The sequence below is a fragment of the Electrophorus electricus genome, chromosome 8 (genome assembly GCF_041902795.1).
Source record: "Electrophorus electricus isolate QZ-2024a chromosome 8, ASM4190279v1, whole genome shotgun sequence".
NCBI classification, from domain to species: Eukaryota; Metazoa; Chordata; class Actinopteri; order Gymnotiformes; family Gymnotidae; genus Electrophorus; species Electrophorus electricus.
This window is the reverse complement of record NC_137504.1, coordinates 32,117,894-32,132,493: the sequence shown is the minus strand read 5'-3', so window position 1 is coordinate 32,132,493 and position 14,600 is coordinate 32,117,894. Positions and strand designations below refer to the sequence as shown.

At 41.1% G+C, this 14,600-nt stretch overlaps 1 protein-coding gene across 1 annotated transcript; it reads left to right on the top strand.

Moving 5' to 3' along the window:
• The first annotated feature begins 3,200 nt into the window (after positions 1 to 3,200).
• Positions 3,201 to 14,094, top strand: scn4bb (sodium channel, voltage-gated, type IV, beta b). Its single transcript, XM_027028629.3, has 6 exons — positions 3,201 to 3,369; positions 3,665 to 4,192; positions 7,128 to 7,291; positions 7,515 to 7,737; positions 8,327 to 8,456; positions 8,606 to 14,094. Exons 2-6 carry the CDS (start codon positions 4,105 to 4,107, stop codon positions 8,700 to 8,702), a joined length of 702 nt encoding a protein of 233 aa, XP_026884430.1. The 5' UTR covers positions 3,201 to 3,369; positions 3,665 to 4,104; the 3' UTR covers positions 8,703 to 14,094.
• The last annotated feature ends 506 nt before the right edge of the window (positions 14,095 to 14,600 follow it).

The window sequence follows — 14,600 nt, the reverse complement described above, 5'->3', positions numbered from 1 at the left end:
GTATGAGTGAGTGCGATCCCAGGGGTGCAGAAAGGAGCCCCTACTGTCCACTACCTATAGTAGAAGTGTGATTGACTCTTATGGCATTTACTACACAGAGGGACAAAATGCTTCTTTGTCAGATTATAAAAGAGGGAGTGAAAATGTATATGATCTGTCTTGCTTAAAGGTGTGTGTGTGTGTGTGTGCACGTGTATGTGCATGCATGCACACCGCAGTATATCTGGTAGTGCTGAGTCTTGTCCTCGGCCAGCCACTTTACTGCACCAGCAGAGGACATTACCGCGCATTTGTGTGTGTGTGTGTGTGTGTGAGAGAGAGAGAGAGAGAGAGAGAGATGTGGAAAGATATGCAGCATTGACTGGAACTAATCCAGAAAAAGAGAAAGTCCTCTTAGAACAGCAGAGAGAGAGAGAGAATGAGAATGATAGCTGCAGATGCCCTCAGGAAGCCCAGGTCTCTGTGTGCATATGTGTGGGTGTGTGTGTGAGAGAGAGAGAGCGCTGCAGATGCCCTCAGGAAGCCCAGGCATTTGTGTATGTGTGTGACCACTGCAGGTGCAGGTCCCCCACCCCTTCCCTGCCCACTGTATACCTGCTGCCCGATACAACACTGCTACCATACCTACAAAAATAAGCAAAATAGACTGTTAGTTACTGGTAAGTTAACCTGCTTTTTTTCTAAGTTTAGGGAAACAAAGTCATCTAGTGGGGATGTCTTAGCGCATATAGGCTTGGTTATTACGTGAGAAGTTGTGTCTGGGGAATAGGGTATTGCAGAAGCTTCAGCCTATTTCCCATCCTGGACTCGCTGCAGGTCATATGACCGCTTTGTTCTTCAGCAGCATGCCAGAACTACATTAATGGGATGGAAATGGTCCTTGGAGCAGACATATGTTAACAGAGCACGATGAGTCAGCAGTTCCTGCCATCTGCAGACACGATTAGTCCGAACAACGACTAGCGCATCACAAAAACAGCTTCTGAAATGCAAGGGAAGCAGAAAGACAGGCACACACTCACACACGCGCATGCACACAAACACACACACTCTCTCTCTCTCTCTCTCTCTCTCTCTCTCTCTCTCTCTCTCTCTCTCTCTCTTTTCCATTAACTGTGGCAGAGGGAGGAGAGATGAGAGTCTCTGGGGCATTAGAGGAAGTTCTCCAGACAGTGGATGGTGGAAGTCACCCTGCAGTGCCCACTGGAATAAAAATTGTTATAACCAATAAACATTCTCCCAGTCTTAAATTCATATCTTTGTTTTGTGATGCTCTGGGCAATGTTGTGTTGTTGTTCATGTGGATTTTACTCTGACACATACTGCCTACCTAAACACTGGCAGACCAAGCACACCCCTTCATGCTAGCAGTATTCCCTAAATTCAGTGGCCCCTTTCAGCAGGAAATTTCAGGGAATTTTTTGAGGAGCATGATAGATAGTTCAAGGTGTTGAATTGGCCTCCAGGTTCACTAGCGCTCAGTCCGATTGAGCATCCGTGGGATGTGCTGAAAAACCAAGTCCGACCCATCTGTGTACCACAGAGATTAATGAGTTGGTGTTATTGTATTATCAATAAATCGTATGTACAAAACCTCTCTGGGAAGTGTTTTAAGTCAGTAAGTGGATGAAAAACACCTGCTTTAAACACATCTTCAGCCTTCTGGGACAGAGGGAGCATACAGAAAGGCAATCATTTTTATGTCTTTATTATTTATTTATTTATTATGTCTATTATTTATTTCTTTGTTTGTTCTCTTTTGTTGAGTCACTGTTTCATTGCTGATGTCAGCATTTCACTCTTTTTTCCCCCGCTTTTTTTAATCCTCCAATCACAAATCTGGATTATTAAAACGAGCCTCTGTCATTGTTGTAGATCTTTCACACTCAGGAGACCAACTCTTACAGATACTGAATTGATTTTGAACAAATGCTTTAACACCATTCGAAGCAAACCCGGCAGACTTGTAAAGAGTTTGCTCCCTATTGCTGTCTGTGGTGAATCAGCAAACTAAGTTCACCCCACCTCCCACACCAACCGGCTCTTAGAAGGACGCTCCAGCGGTTCACTGAATGTCTACTCTGTCATCATTACCTCTGGTGCCGTTGACCTGCTCTGATATGCTGTGCAGGTTTACACACCTACTCTCCTGTGAGTTTGTACTTATGCACTGACTACGTCCGTAGGTTCTCAGTGGATTATTGCTTAATTCAGCCCTTCAATGGAAAGTTTCACATGTACTCGTTCTCCCCACACGTACGTGATACGAAAACATCACGTGATGCTGTATGCTGGAAAAGGCCTGAAAATAAAAAGTCATATGTACTGTTTTATAGGTATGACCTACTAACATACCTATACACACACACACACACACACACACACACACACACACACACACACACACACATACACACGCGCGCGCACACACACAGAGAGAGAGAGCTGACTGCGTGTGGAAATGACTATCCTGAGGCTGGAAAACCCGACACTGCTGAAGGAAGGCGGCTGAGTGTGAGCTGAAATGCAGAGTCATAAGAAACCCAACCATCACAGTCCACTGGAGAGGTAAACATGTTCAAAGTCACTCTCACTTTGAGCCTCCTGGGATTTGGATGCTGTCTTCCAAAATGCAGTGAACACACCGTTCCTTTGAACACACACATGTACAGCAAGGCCTGGAGACTGTACTTTTCCTATTTTTCTCCCTAACCCATAGGATTCAATTTAGGTAATTACTGAAGTTGTTCAAGAACAAACCAAATCCTATGTGAGTTGTGTTAGATGTGTTAAAGCAGAGGGTGCACACACAAACAGTGCAGGGTCTTATGTCTCCCTGGGCTGTCTTTCCCACTGCCTGCCTAAAAGCCAGGTTTCCATTCATAAATCACAGAGCAGAGAGTGGAGCTGATTGTGCTTCTCTGGGATCAGAGTCCCATCCATTTTTCTGGTTAGCTCAGTCCAATAAACTGATCCGTGGTCAGTGCTGCCAAGAGCCTGCATTGCAGAAGAGTTTGAGAAAGTACAGAGACGGTGTGACTCAATGATCTGAACTTCAATTTAAAGGTGGCAGAGAGAGAGAGAGAGAGGAGGAGGAGGAGGAAAGCAAGGGAGATGAAATCGGCAGCTAAAGCAGAGAAAGTTGAGTTCGAGCCAGATTCCTTTCAGCAGAGGGAGAGAGAGAGACTGAGGCTGCACTCGCAGAGAGGGCTGCACACACATCCTCTGTGGTGCTCGCGGACGTGCACGTGCGCGCGTGTGTGTGACCAGCATCAGGACCAGAGCAGCACTGTGAGTCTATTTGTGCGCATGAATTCTGCAGATGGATTTTTGCCTATTGGACATGCAGTTACCTGCACGACAGAGGAGGTATGACACAAACACCCCCCCACATACACACACACACACACACACACATACATATCTCCACCCTCATACAGTGCCGAATGCTCACAGATAAGGACTGTAACTCACTTTCATACAAAGTAACACTGGGATGATGCATTAGTTATCAGTGATGTTTCTAGGGTTAGTTAATTCTTATCAGTGAAGTGTCTAGTGCACATACTATGCAACCTGCACTTGACTTTCTTTCTCACTCTTTAGTCTTATTGATCCTTGCTCTCTTCATGACCTTTTGCTTTGGGGGGAGTGGTGACTTCAGCTTTAGAGTCTTTTCAGGGTAACCAAACAGGCAGAACTAGACCAGACGGAACTCTGGGCCAGGCAGAACCAAACCAGACACCCTTCAGAGTCGGGCAAAATCAGCTGACTGTTCGTCCTCACGGCTGAGGGGAGCACGACTGGCACTCCCTGCATGCCAAACTCTCCTGAACTCTCTCCAAGTAAGTTGGATCTTCTGCCACTCGGACTGCTTCGGACGCAGAGAGCAAGCAGAGGTCTGAAGCGAGCGCACGAATTTCTGGGTGGAAAAGAAAGCCTCAGGTGACCCAGCGGGTCCTGCGCAGCCAGGGCGGAATTGTGCACGTGGGGCGGAGCGTCCTGGCTTCGGAGCAGCCTAGGAGACAGGAGGGATATTGGGAAAAGAGCGGCAGACAGAAAGCTCCTCTACGACTTGGCAGAGCGCACAGAGGAGAACGGGAGATGGAGATCTGGAGTGCAGGAATCCGGAGAGGGAGCAGGTGCTGGCCGGAGAAGAGCGCCCTCTACCTTTCACTTATTGTCATCTTCAGTAAGACTGGTATTTTCTGAATTTCACACATAGAGACCCATGCACAAATCCTCCATTCTTTTTCTCCTTCTTTTTACATTTTTTTCCTTTTCTTCTCTTGAGTTAGTTGATCTGCTTTATTCTTGTGTCACTAAGGAGGGTTAGTTTTAGAACAGCACACTCAAGTTGAAATCTCGTTTTAAAGTAGGGGTACTGGCATTCACAATAAGCTTCTAACGCAGTGTTGACTCCTAGTGTGGCGTTCCCAGTGTTTCTGCTGATGTTTCTGAAGATGTGTGTGTGTGTGTGTGTGTGTGTGTGTGTGTGTGAGTGTGTGTGTGTACGTGCATGTGTTCTACTTATATATGGTAAGTTGGGTGATATCTGCTGTTTTGCCTCATAAAACAGAAATTCACATTCCAGTGCAGTGACAGAACCTATGCGACACACACATATATACACACACACTGTCCCAGTGCTGGATGTCGAATTGCAGTATAACGTGTCAGGTTGGGCTAGGTGAGATCATTCTCATATTTCTTTGACAGTCAGGTATGCAGGCAAGCAATGCTTTGTGGCAGGATTAGAGCAAAGGTGTCTCTGTGTGACAGCACTGTTCCAGATACTGAATTGATTTAAAACCCGGCAGACTTGTAAAGAGTTTGCTCCCTATTGCTGTCTGTGGTGAATCAGCAAACTAAGTTCCCCCCATCTCCCACACCAACCAGCTCTCAGATGGACGCTCCAGCGGTTCACTGTATGTCTACCATTCAGTCAACAAACCAGCTTTAGGGAACTGCAGGTCATTCATTCATTGTGGTATTAAGTTATTTGGTGGGCTTGAGGAAGAAAACAAACCAAGAGGCAGTATGCCGAAATTTCAGTCTTACACAGGTGATGTTAAAGATCTCGAGACAAGCTGGAGACAAGACGTCATTAGTTCCTAATCAAAATAGTAGCAACTTAACAACTGCAAGACTGAAAGCCAAGAAGCATATGGTAAACAGCTACAACAAACAAATGCAATGTCTTTACATTCAGAGAGATGGGCTGGTTGTGGATGGTTCTGACACCAAAGCAGCAGACCTCTGTGTTAACCTAGTGTCCAGAGGTGCAGGTCCAAAGAACAGAAGTCTACTATTTTTATGACCTTTTCCAACAACCCTGATTAATCTCAGAAAGTTTGTGAGAACTTGTTTGTTGATAAAACTAAAGCATGGTTGGCCTCAGTACACCCCCCCCCCCCCCCCCCGGTCATGTGCAGTATGTCTGTCAAATGACTTAGGTGATCTTGGGGTTATATGACATGAGCAGGGCCAGATGCACATCCTGGTCAGGTGACACTGTCCTCAGCAAGCATCACCATCAAGTGTCTCTGAACAAAAGAGAATCAGCTGCCTTGTGCCTTAAATTCCCTTCAATAGACTTTACAAATCAGGTAGTAATCCTACATTAGAACTTAGACTTAAACATTTTAGTTTTAGTATGTTTTTTTTTTTTTCTTAGAAGTTATAATGAGATCCAAGGTTTGAGGACAATCACCTTGTTTTCATATAACTGCTTGTGTTGGAACTTCAGTTAGTTTTAGAAACAGAGTTAATACAGGGGAGTCATCCCATTCCTTCTGCAATGATAAGCTTCATAACTCTGCTGACATCTTGACCAATAGGTGTGTTAAAAAGATCGAGACAGTGAGAGACACAATGAGAGAGACAGTGAGAGAGAGTGAGGGAAAGAAGTAACTTGTTGCAGTTACTAAATGCCTAAAGGCAGAGCTTTCATTACCAGTGAGGTTTGCATGTTACTGAATTATGTTAGACCACAGTATCTATGTTAGAGCACAGGTCCATTCATTTATATGTCACAGTATCTATGCTAGTCCATCCAAAGATTTCTTATTTATTGACCCATTACACAGCTAACCAGAACTGATATAGGCAAAACACTTAAATTACCCACTGAGATATTAATGTTCCTGAGAGAGAGTTTTGCCTTACGCAACCTTTCTATTTTCATATGTATCTTCCAAAATGAAAGGGAAGAAAACAAAACGGTGTTCCAAAATACAGAAATATGTTTGTCTCTGCTGTGGAGCCACCGCCTTCAGTTCAGGGTGGAGGAGGAACCGCAGGGCGCTGGGGCTCCGTATGACACTCCTGGCGTCTCACTCCATGAGCCAACCAGGAGTCCTCTGGCAGCTTGGTGGACCTGAACCCCAGAACAGTGGCTGCCGCTGGTGTTTTCATAGATGTTTGTTTGTTTTTTGGTGTGTGAACCGTACAAACCAAGTATCAGTCTCATTTATAGCATTATTAATCTCTTAAAATCCAGGCATTATATTTTGGTAAGAATCTTAAGGCACTTAATTCAATAACTCCTTAATTCATAGATATTTAGTTAGAACAGTATATAGGTATTTAGTTCTAAATATATTTAAAAAGGTATTTAGGTATTTCCTTAGAAAGGTATTTAAGGGTGAGGGACGAGGGTCTGGACCCGCCGGAGGTCCCTTGTGTGAATGTAAGGGGTTATGAACAGATTTTGTGCTGCATCTGCATGGTTTTGCACTTCCTGACCGTCACTTGCATGTAGTGCTTTGCAGACAGTGCAGAAAGCACCGGTGTCCTCATGGCAGAGGGAGGGAACAGCCACACACCCCACTGCAGAGGGAGGGAGCGAGGGAACAGCCACACACCCCCACTGCAGAGGGAGGGAGCAGCTGCAGAGGCTGTGAATGAGATTTTGCAGCATCACTGCTGCAAGAAAGAAAGAGAGAGAAAGAAGGGGGGTGGAGTGAAGGAGAGAGAGGAATGGAAATGATGTAGAGAGAGAGCAGGATGGAGAGAGAGAGAGAGAGAGAGAGAGAGAGAGAGAGAGAAAAAAAGCAAGATGTGTGATGGAACCAATTTCAAGAAGTTTCTTGAGTAGTGTTGTGTGTGTGTGTGTGGTGTGTGAGGCGGGTGTGTGGTCGAGGCATTAGAGATGTCCACAGGTAAGATCCCCTTCTTGGAGGCTGTGAATGGCAGTGACGTTCTGATTCCTTGCACCTACTTGAGCTGCATCGGCATCAAGAACCTGTACTTCAAATGGGAGTTCAACGACAATGGCACCATGCTGACGGTGAGCCCAAGTCACCACAGTGTTCACTTCTGTTGTTCCTAAACTTCAGACTAATAATCAATTGGATCATTTTTGATGGCTGATTCTAGTGACATTTCAAAGGTAGGCTGTTCCTATTGCTGTTCCAGAAGGCGGGGTCAAACACAAGATTGAATATTTGAAGGCTCTTTCATCCAGTCACATAACCTGGGATCTGTTATTGACAGCTGTGTTTTCCAATCAGGTGCTGGATTCAGTGATCCCAATCGATAATGCCGAGCCGATGGACGTTAATATTTACCGAGAGCGGGTTGAGTATGTGGGCTCCAGTAAGGGCAACAACCTGTCCATGGTGATCTGGAACGTGACGTTTGAGGATGCGGGCCAGTACACGTGCTTCGGCAAAAACCCCAAAGAGCGTGGAAAGAACCACAGCGCTATCTTCACATTATACGTGGTGGACGAGCGTGAGTGTTGTGGAGAGAAAGAGACTGGGACATTTGGAAAGAATGTGTGGTAAAATGTGGGATTTTGTCAGACACTATACATCGTGTACATTGATAATTAACCATCTATTGCAAGTCAAACATTTTCCTCTAGATACTAGACAATAGAACAACGAAAAAAGAAACACAATTATTATTATTATTATTATTAAATTAAATAAGAAGCAAAGCTTCTTCACATGATCATATCACGTAAACAGCAGAATATTATTTTTGCTGTTATTATAGTGACACAAAACTATATAAAGTATCATTAGAATGTCATTAATGCTTTGCCTGACTGACTGTACACTAGCAGGAAGCTGCAAGTCATGTTAAAAGCAAAGTCTACTCTTCTCCACTAAAATACTGGAAATCTCCTTCATCACTCCAAATTGTATTGCATTCCTACAGAATAATTCACTGTATTCTGGCTACTTAGTTAAGGTGCAGTTGGAGAGGAAAGAAGTTGCTTGTAACTGCATAGCATGCACTCCCTGATGAAGGAGAGCAAACCAGTGCACATGACGTGTGCACGGTGGGTGGATTCACGTCTGGTCTCTGCTCGTAGTGAGGGTTGTGGACAACACTCTGAAGCTCATCATTGTTTCCGGCGTGGGAGGATGCATAGCACTGCTGATGATTTTCATGCTGCTCAAGAACTTCACCATCTACGTGCTTGATAAAATCAAGGAGAAAAAGTAAGATTATGTTTACACCTTTCAGATCAGATGCATTTGACTCGAATGAGAAAACGCTATCTGCTGCTGTTTTGTCCCTCGCACCTTACCCTTTCTCTCTCTCTTTGTTCCTCTGTCTCTCTGTGTCTGTCTGTCTTTTGTGTCTGCAGTAAGGAGTGCCTTGTCACCTCCTCAGGGATTGATAATACAGTAAACAGTCTGTCAGGATCCAGAGTAACTTCCAAAGCCACACCAAAGAAAGCATGAGACCGACACCTCACGTTTGTGCATATGCACACACACCCACCCCAACCTCCCCCCAACACACCCAACCCACACTCACCCACACACACTCACCCCAACCCACACCCCCCTACACCCCCCACCCCAACCCACACCCACACCAACCCACATGCTTTCCATTTGTTCATGTCTCAGCTCATATATGCATACAAAAAGTTCTTATTTAGCTATTATATTTATACATTGTTTTCTATTCTCATAGACTCAAAACATTGCTAGCTCAAAATCTGCATGGATGAATGTAGCCTCTTATAGTTGCCTTTCTCACACTGCGTAAATGGTACCTTACTTTTAATTTACATGTTTTTGTTTTCATATTATTTTAATTTTTTGTTATTTCTAAGCACAAATGTGAATGAAAAGGGTGGGCCTTATTGATGTATGCATATATTTAAATATGCTCTCAATTATTGCACACATCTACCTGCATTTAAAAAGATATACAGATAAATGCAAAACTTGCACTGTTTTTCCTAAGGTATTTGAAAAAAAAAATTTATTCGAACAATGTGACAGGGATAAATGCAGTGTAAGCTGTATTAGTGTTTAATTTGATTTTTTTAAACTGAGTTGGACTCAAATGTTCTTCTTGGGAGGTTTCTCCAAACACATTTGCAACACACCCATTGGCTTCAAACACTCAGATACTTCAGATACTGCTGGCAAATGCAAGAAGTGTGCGTGTGGAACTTTTTACTGGTTGTATACATATGTATCCGATTTGTTGAGCTGCAGCAATTGGAAATGTTGCACAAGGGTAAAAAAAAAATAAATCTGGAAATAGGCAGAAATAATTTAATTTCATAAAATGGAATTATGTATGTTTCATTTTGAAAGTTAAAGTAAACTAAATTAAGTATGTAGATTGTAGTTGTAGTTGTGACATCACAATGTGTACTTTTCATTGGGTGAAATAATTTTGAGTCCAGCTCATCGTACACTTTATATTCTTTATATTATCATTATTTATATTTAGTTATTTGTGCTTGAGACACAGGTGCCTGTAAACGCTTCTATTGCCACCCGCTGGTGGGGAGGACTAAACACATGCAAAACCATATAATACAAAACCATATAATGCAAAACCTTTGAAAGAAAAACAAAAAATAGAAGACATAAGCTAATGAATGAATACTTGACAATCCCTAGAAACCAGTTTTCTCTAGAAAAATATATGGAATGAAACAAATGCTGCTTTAAATGATTAAGCTATTAAGCAATGCATTCTAGCATGCTAATGGCTGACGTTCGTAGAATAGCTTACTATAGGAAAATATCCTTCTGGTTTTATATCATTATAAAAGGTACACCCCTTAAATCTAAAGCAACAGCTTCAAAGTTGGGGAAAAATCTTATGCCATCATCTCACAGAATGTATACTCTGAGACATTCAAATGAATCCTAATTCATCCAGATTCACTCAGCAAAATGTGAATGCAATAATCAGGCAATAATAATACTTCTCCTCAGACAAGCATGATGTTAATGCAGGCTTACTAATAAACAAATGAGTGGCTACAACATTATTGTATGTCAATGCTAATTGAATGCAGCACACCTATTATTATTATTTTTTAATTGGTTTGGGGGTCAGTTTGAAGTCAGTTCAAGATTAATCAATTAATTAATGAGTTAATTACTTACTTATTAACATAGTTAAAATTACTCCAGATATATTAGGTATAGAGGCACTAAGTTCAATAAACCTTTACCTGAATATGCAAAATAAATTATAATATAATCTGATATAATTTTTATTTAAAAATATTGATGAATCAGATACCTTTTTAAATATTTTTCCCCACCTGCATGCCATACCTAGAATATTGGTTTCCACAGATTCTTTTTGGGAAAAAATCTAAGAGTTATTCTGAAATGGTTTTTATATTTTTACTAGTATTGATGCGTGTTAACTGGACATTTTGGCTGGACCTAAGACCTTTGTTGGGAGCCTGTCGGTTTACAGTACACTAGGGTTTGCATGTACACTGAGGCCTCGCTAAATGATCAACCCTTAAGAATTTCAAAGCACTTTTTCAATGTTACGTTCTGCAGCTAATGGAACTGGCAGAACGGAGGCGGAGCAAAGACAGTATTGCTTATGTCATCCTGATTCTGCACCGTCAGCAGGAGGCGGTGCCGTTTCAGCTTTCTTTTCCGAGGCTTTGGCAGGGTTCCTTTGAAACGTACAGGACACGTTCATCCCTTGCAGAAAGTAAACCATGGGCAAACACGGAGGGACAACATTTTGCAGTGTTCAACATTTTCTGACTGCTTCTCATGTGGAAGGGGTTTTCTTTATTGGTTTTGCTCTAGAGTAGCCTCACGTTTCTTATCAGGTGGTAGGTTGGTGTAGCAGACTGACACTTGGACTGTAGCATCACTATATTATCGAAGATCTAATAAATGCTGTACTGCGATCGATGAGGGTTAAACCCTTAGAATTAAGGCCTGTCAGCATGATATTAAGGTTTGGACATTTGAAGTTATATTGTGGGAGCAAACTTTTCTGTGTTTTCTTATTGTGTTACCTTAAGTTCAGAGTACACAAATCTGAGGGATTCATCTTATGTACGCATACCTCCTAGCGCTGATGTTTTGGATCCCTCTGCACCAGCTAGCTCTTTTTCGAACTATTTCTCTCACCTCGCGTGGTCAAGGATGTGAAGCTTGTGGCTGGACCTAAGACTGTGGTGGTAGCCTGTGAGTGTACAGTATGCAAAACTTTCCAGGTGCACTGAAGACTTCCTAGGTGATCAACTATAAGCATTTAAAATCATTTTTTAAATGAGTTCTAATTCAAATAAGTCTACATTGGAGTTTTAGTTTGGATCAGGATACACTAAGATGTTCAGAGTGCATTTTGGTGTGCAGACTGAGGTAGTATGAGAACAAGTTTTATGGTGCCACACCTGAAAGAATAAGGTGGTATATGTCAAAAGTGAATCATTCTGGCTTCCATGGTCTTACTGTGATCATTTAGCAATAAATATATTATACTGTAGCTTTGAACCAAATTTGATAGTAGGTGCAGTTTAACATGCTTCTAGGAGAAAATGTAGTCATATGATTTTATCTGTAAGCATCAGGGAAAGAGGGCAAGGCCATATTTGACAAGGGCCAGAAATAGTGAAATAAACAGTGATATTACCAGAAATTATTACATACATATTACCAGAACATTTTTGTAAGTGAGATTTTAAGAAAGATACAATTTTCAGTTTAAGATACAATTTTATATTTTATGATCGTTTTCATCATTTTTAAAAGATAAATGGAAAAGAGGTACACCCATACCTCTAACTTAACTTCATGGACTTTATTTAATCAGACAAAAATGCAGTTGATGCTTGAGTGTGTTATGTAAGCCTGTATGTGTTTCTCAGTATTGGGAAATGTCTTGATAAAAACTTGTCATCTGATTACTTAGTTATATTGACTTATAAATTTTAATTGCTTAAGATTTGTAATTAGTCAGTTATTTTAATGTGCCTGATTGGCTGGATTAAATTTTGCTGCATTAGGTAATTAGCATCATGCTAAACCTACCTGAATTAGCTGCTGATTGGCTGACTGTTTAGATGGAGTCAAGGGCTGATTTATAGTGAGCCTCATACCTCATATCAGAATCCAAAAATCTTTGAATGAGGGTTGAGTCCCCTGAGGAATCTTAGCAGGTCCACATTTACAGTCATAAGACTGTAACCCTCCAGGCAGTTTCTGCATTAATTACCCATATTAATGCAGTCTGATCTTTAAGCCACATGACAAGCAATATACTTGAAATAAAACACAAACAATTGTACTTCTCATCAATACTGAAAGCATAATTTAAACAAACATTCATAGTGCAGGTTTAAAAATGACATGTTTAATACCTGGTCAAATGTGTCCTAGAAGCAATGACCTCCACTATGCACCTCCTATAGCTGGTGATGAGACTTGAACATGCGTTAGGATGTATTTCTTACCATCCCTTCTTACAAAACAGTTTCAGTTCATTGCATTGATATTTCTGGCATTCCTTATGTGAACAGCTCTCTTCAGTTCATGTCACAGTTTGTGTAGTTTGCTGAGGTTTGGATTATTGAGCAGCAGAAATTCTCCTCCATTTTAGCTGTACAGTTGTTGACGATTTACTATTGATTTACTGTTTTTGGTCATCGTCTTGTTGCCAAATCCAATTTCTTTTAAACTACCCCCGACATTCTTCTGGAAAATGACTTCAAATTAATGAATTGTTCCCCCTAACTATTTAACAATAACACATATAATTGTGCATATTAGTTCAAGCAGATTGCACATTATTCTTGCTTGACAAGACCTTTTTTTTTTTTTTTTTTTTTTACATGTAATTAGTGCAGAAATCAAGGTCTGAAGGGATGAGGCTGTTCTTGCAGCCATATGTTCTATTTCTGTAACAGCATATGGTCATCAGGGGCTGGAGATCAAAACTAAAAAAAAAAAAAAACTGATCAAAAATGTTGACCAGCTGACAGATTTAAATAGCTTTGTTCTGGGTCGGAACTATGCAACCTCCCATGGTTCTCTGTCAAAGTAAGTGCATTACTGTTGCACTCCTAAAATTTACAGGCATGTACTGAACAATACAATACAGACTGCAACAACACGGACTGATGATGCGTATCAGGTAGACGCTTTCCGTGTTGTTCTTGGATCAGTTCTGTCCTCACCATGTTGTGGCATCAGCAATAAGGAGGATTTTCTACCATCACATCAGGTCTCCAATTATCCTTACCTCATAACCATTACAGTTCAGTGTTAAAATTCCACAAATGTGTAAAAAGAGTCAATGATGTGTCTAAGACCAATTCTCTGCAGTGGATCCTGAAAAGGTACCTTAATACCGTCAAATTACACAAAACCCTTTGCCTCAAATAGCTTTATAATCCAGAAATGTAGCACAGTATCGCAACTCATCCAGGCAATTTTCTCCTTCAATGTTTAAAAAGGAACATTTGCCAAGTATGCTAACTAGCATAGCAGATGCTATGCTAATAAAGTTTAAAAGCTAATGGAGTCCAACTGACTTCATGTGATCATTCTAATTAACTGGTTTATTTGATTGGCTGTGTTAACATTTCATAGGCGAAGAATTATTTTAAGACAAGTCACAAGATCCATATGCAAACTGGCATCTGCCACAGATAAATAAAGGAATGTAAATCAGAGATAGTCTGTTTAAGTTTAGTGTGTGCAATTTGGTCCCTTCCTTTAGCCTTAACTTAATGTTCAGCCGTTTTGTTCTGGATATTACACTGCACTGTTATGCATATCGATTAGGATTGTTACATACTGTAAGAAAGCTGTAGAAATAAAAGTTTTGGATACCAAATTACTGTGTCTCTTACTTGATCACTTTGACGATCTCTGTGGCATCTTTTGATTCACCCCCCCCCCCCCCCCCCCAATTTATTCATGATATTTGCATTGTAGTTGCTCACTTCCATCTGGGAAAGTTTCATATCCTTAGGCATGAAGATTAATTTTTCCCAAGATAAAAAAGTTGGCAGGATTTATTTCCCCAATTTTAATTTCTTTATTGAACAGTTGAATTTTTTTTAAAAAGGTTACCAATGATTCCACAAAAGCACAGCGCTTTAACTTTAACCATGAAACACTAAACATTTAACAGAATTAAACAAACATCACAGACATACCACACTTGCTAAAAGGAATATTTTGCCCCAAAATGGTATAGATCGTAAAACAGGTCAAGATTGCTAGTCCATGGATTAGTTTGCATGATTTTATAATGCAGATTGCTAATTGGTACCAACTAGCATCCACCGATTACTACCAAGTTTATAATTTATGTTCTTGCAGCCATGTATGATTAAA

Bases quoted from the DNA above. Each gene is read 5' to 3' on its own strand.
- scn4bb (XM_027028629.3), top strand. From the start codon at position 4,105: ATGGAGATCTGGAGTGCAGGAATCCGGAGAGGGAGCAGGTGCTGGCCG. The intron at 7,292-7,514 runs GTGAGCCCAAGT...TTTTCCAATCAG, and splicing joins ACAATGGCACCATGCTGACG to GTGCTGGATTCAGTGATCCC. The intron at 8,457-8,605 runs GTAAGATTATGT...TTGTGTCTGCAG, and splicing joins GATAAAATCAAGGAGAAAAA to TAAGGAGTGCCTTGTCACCT.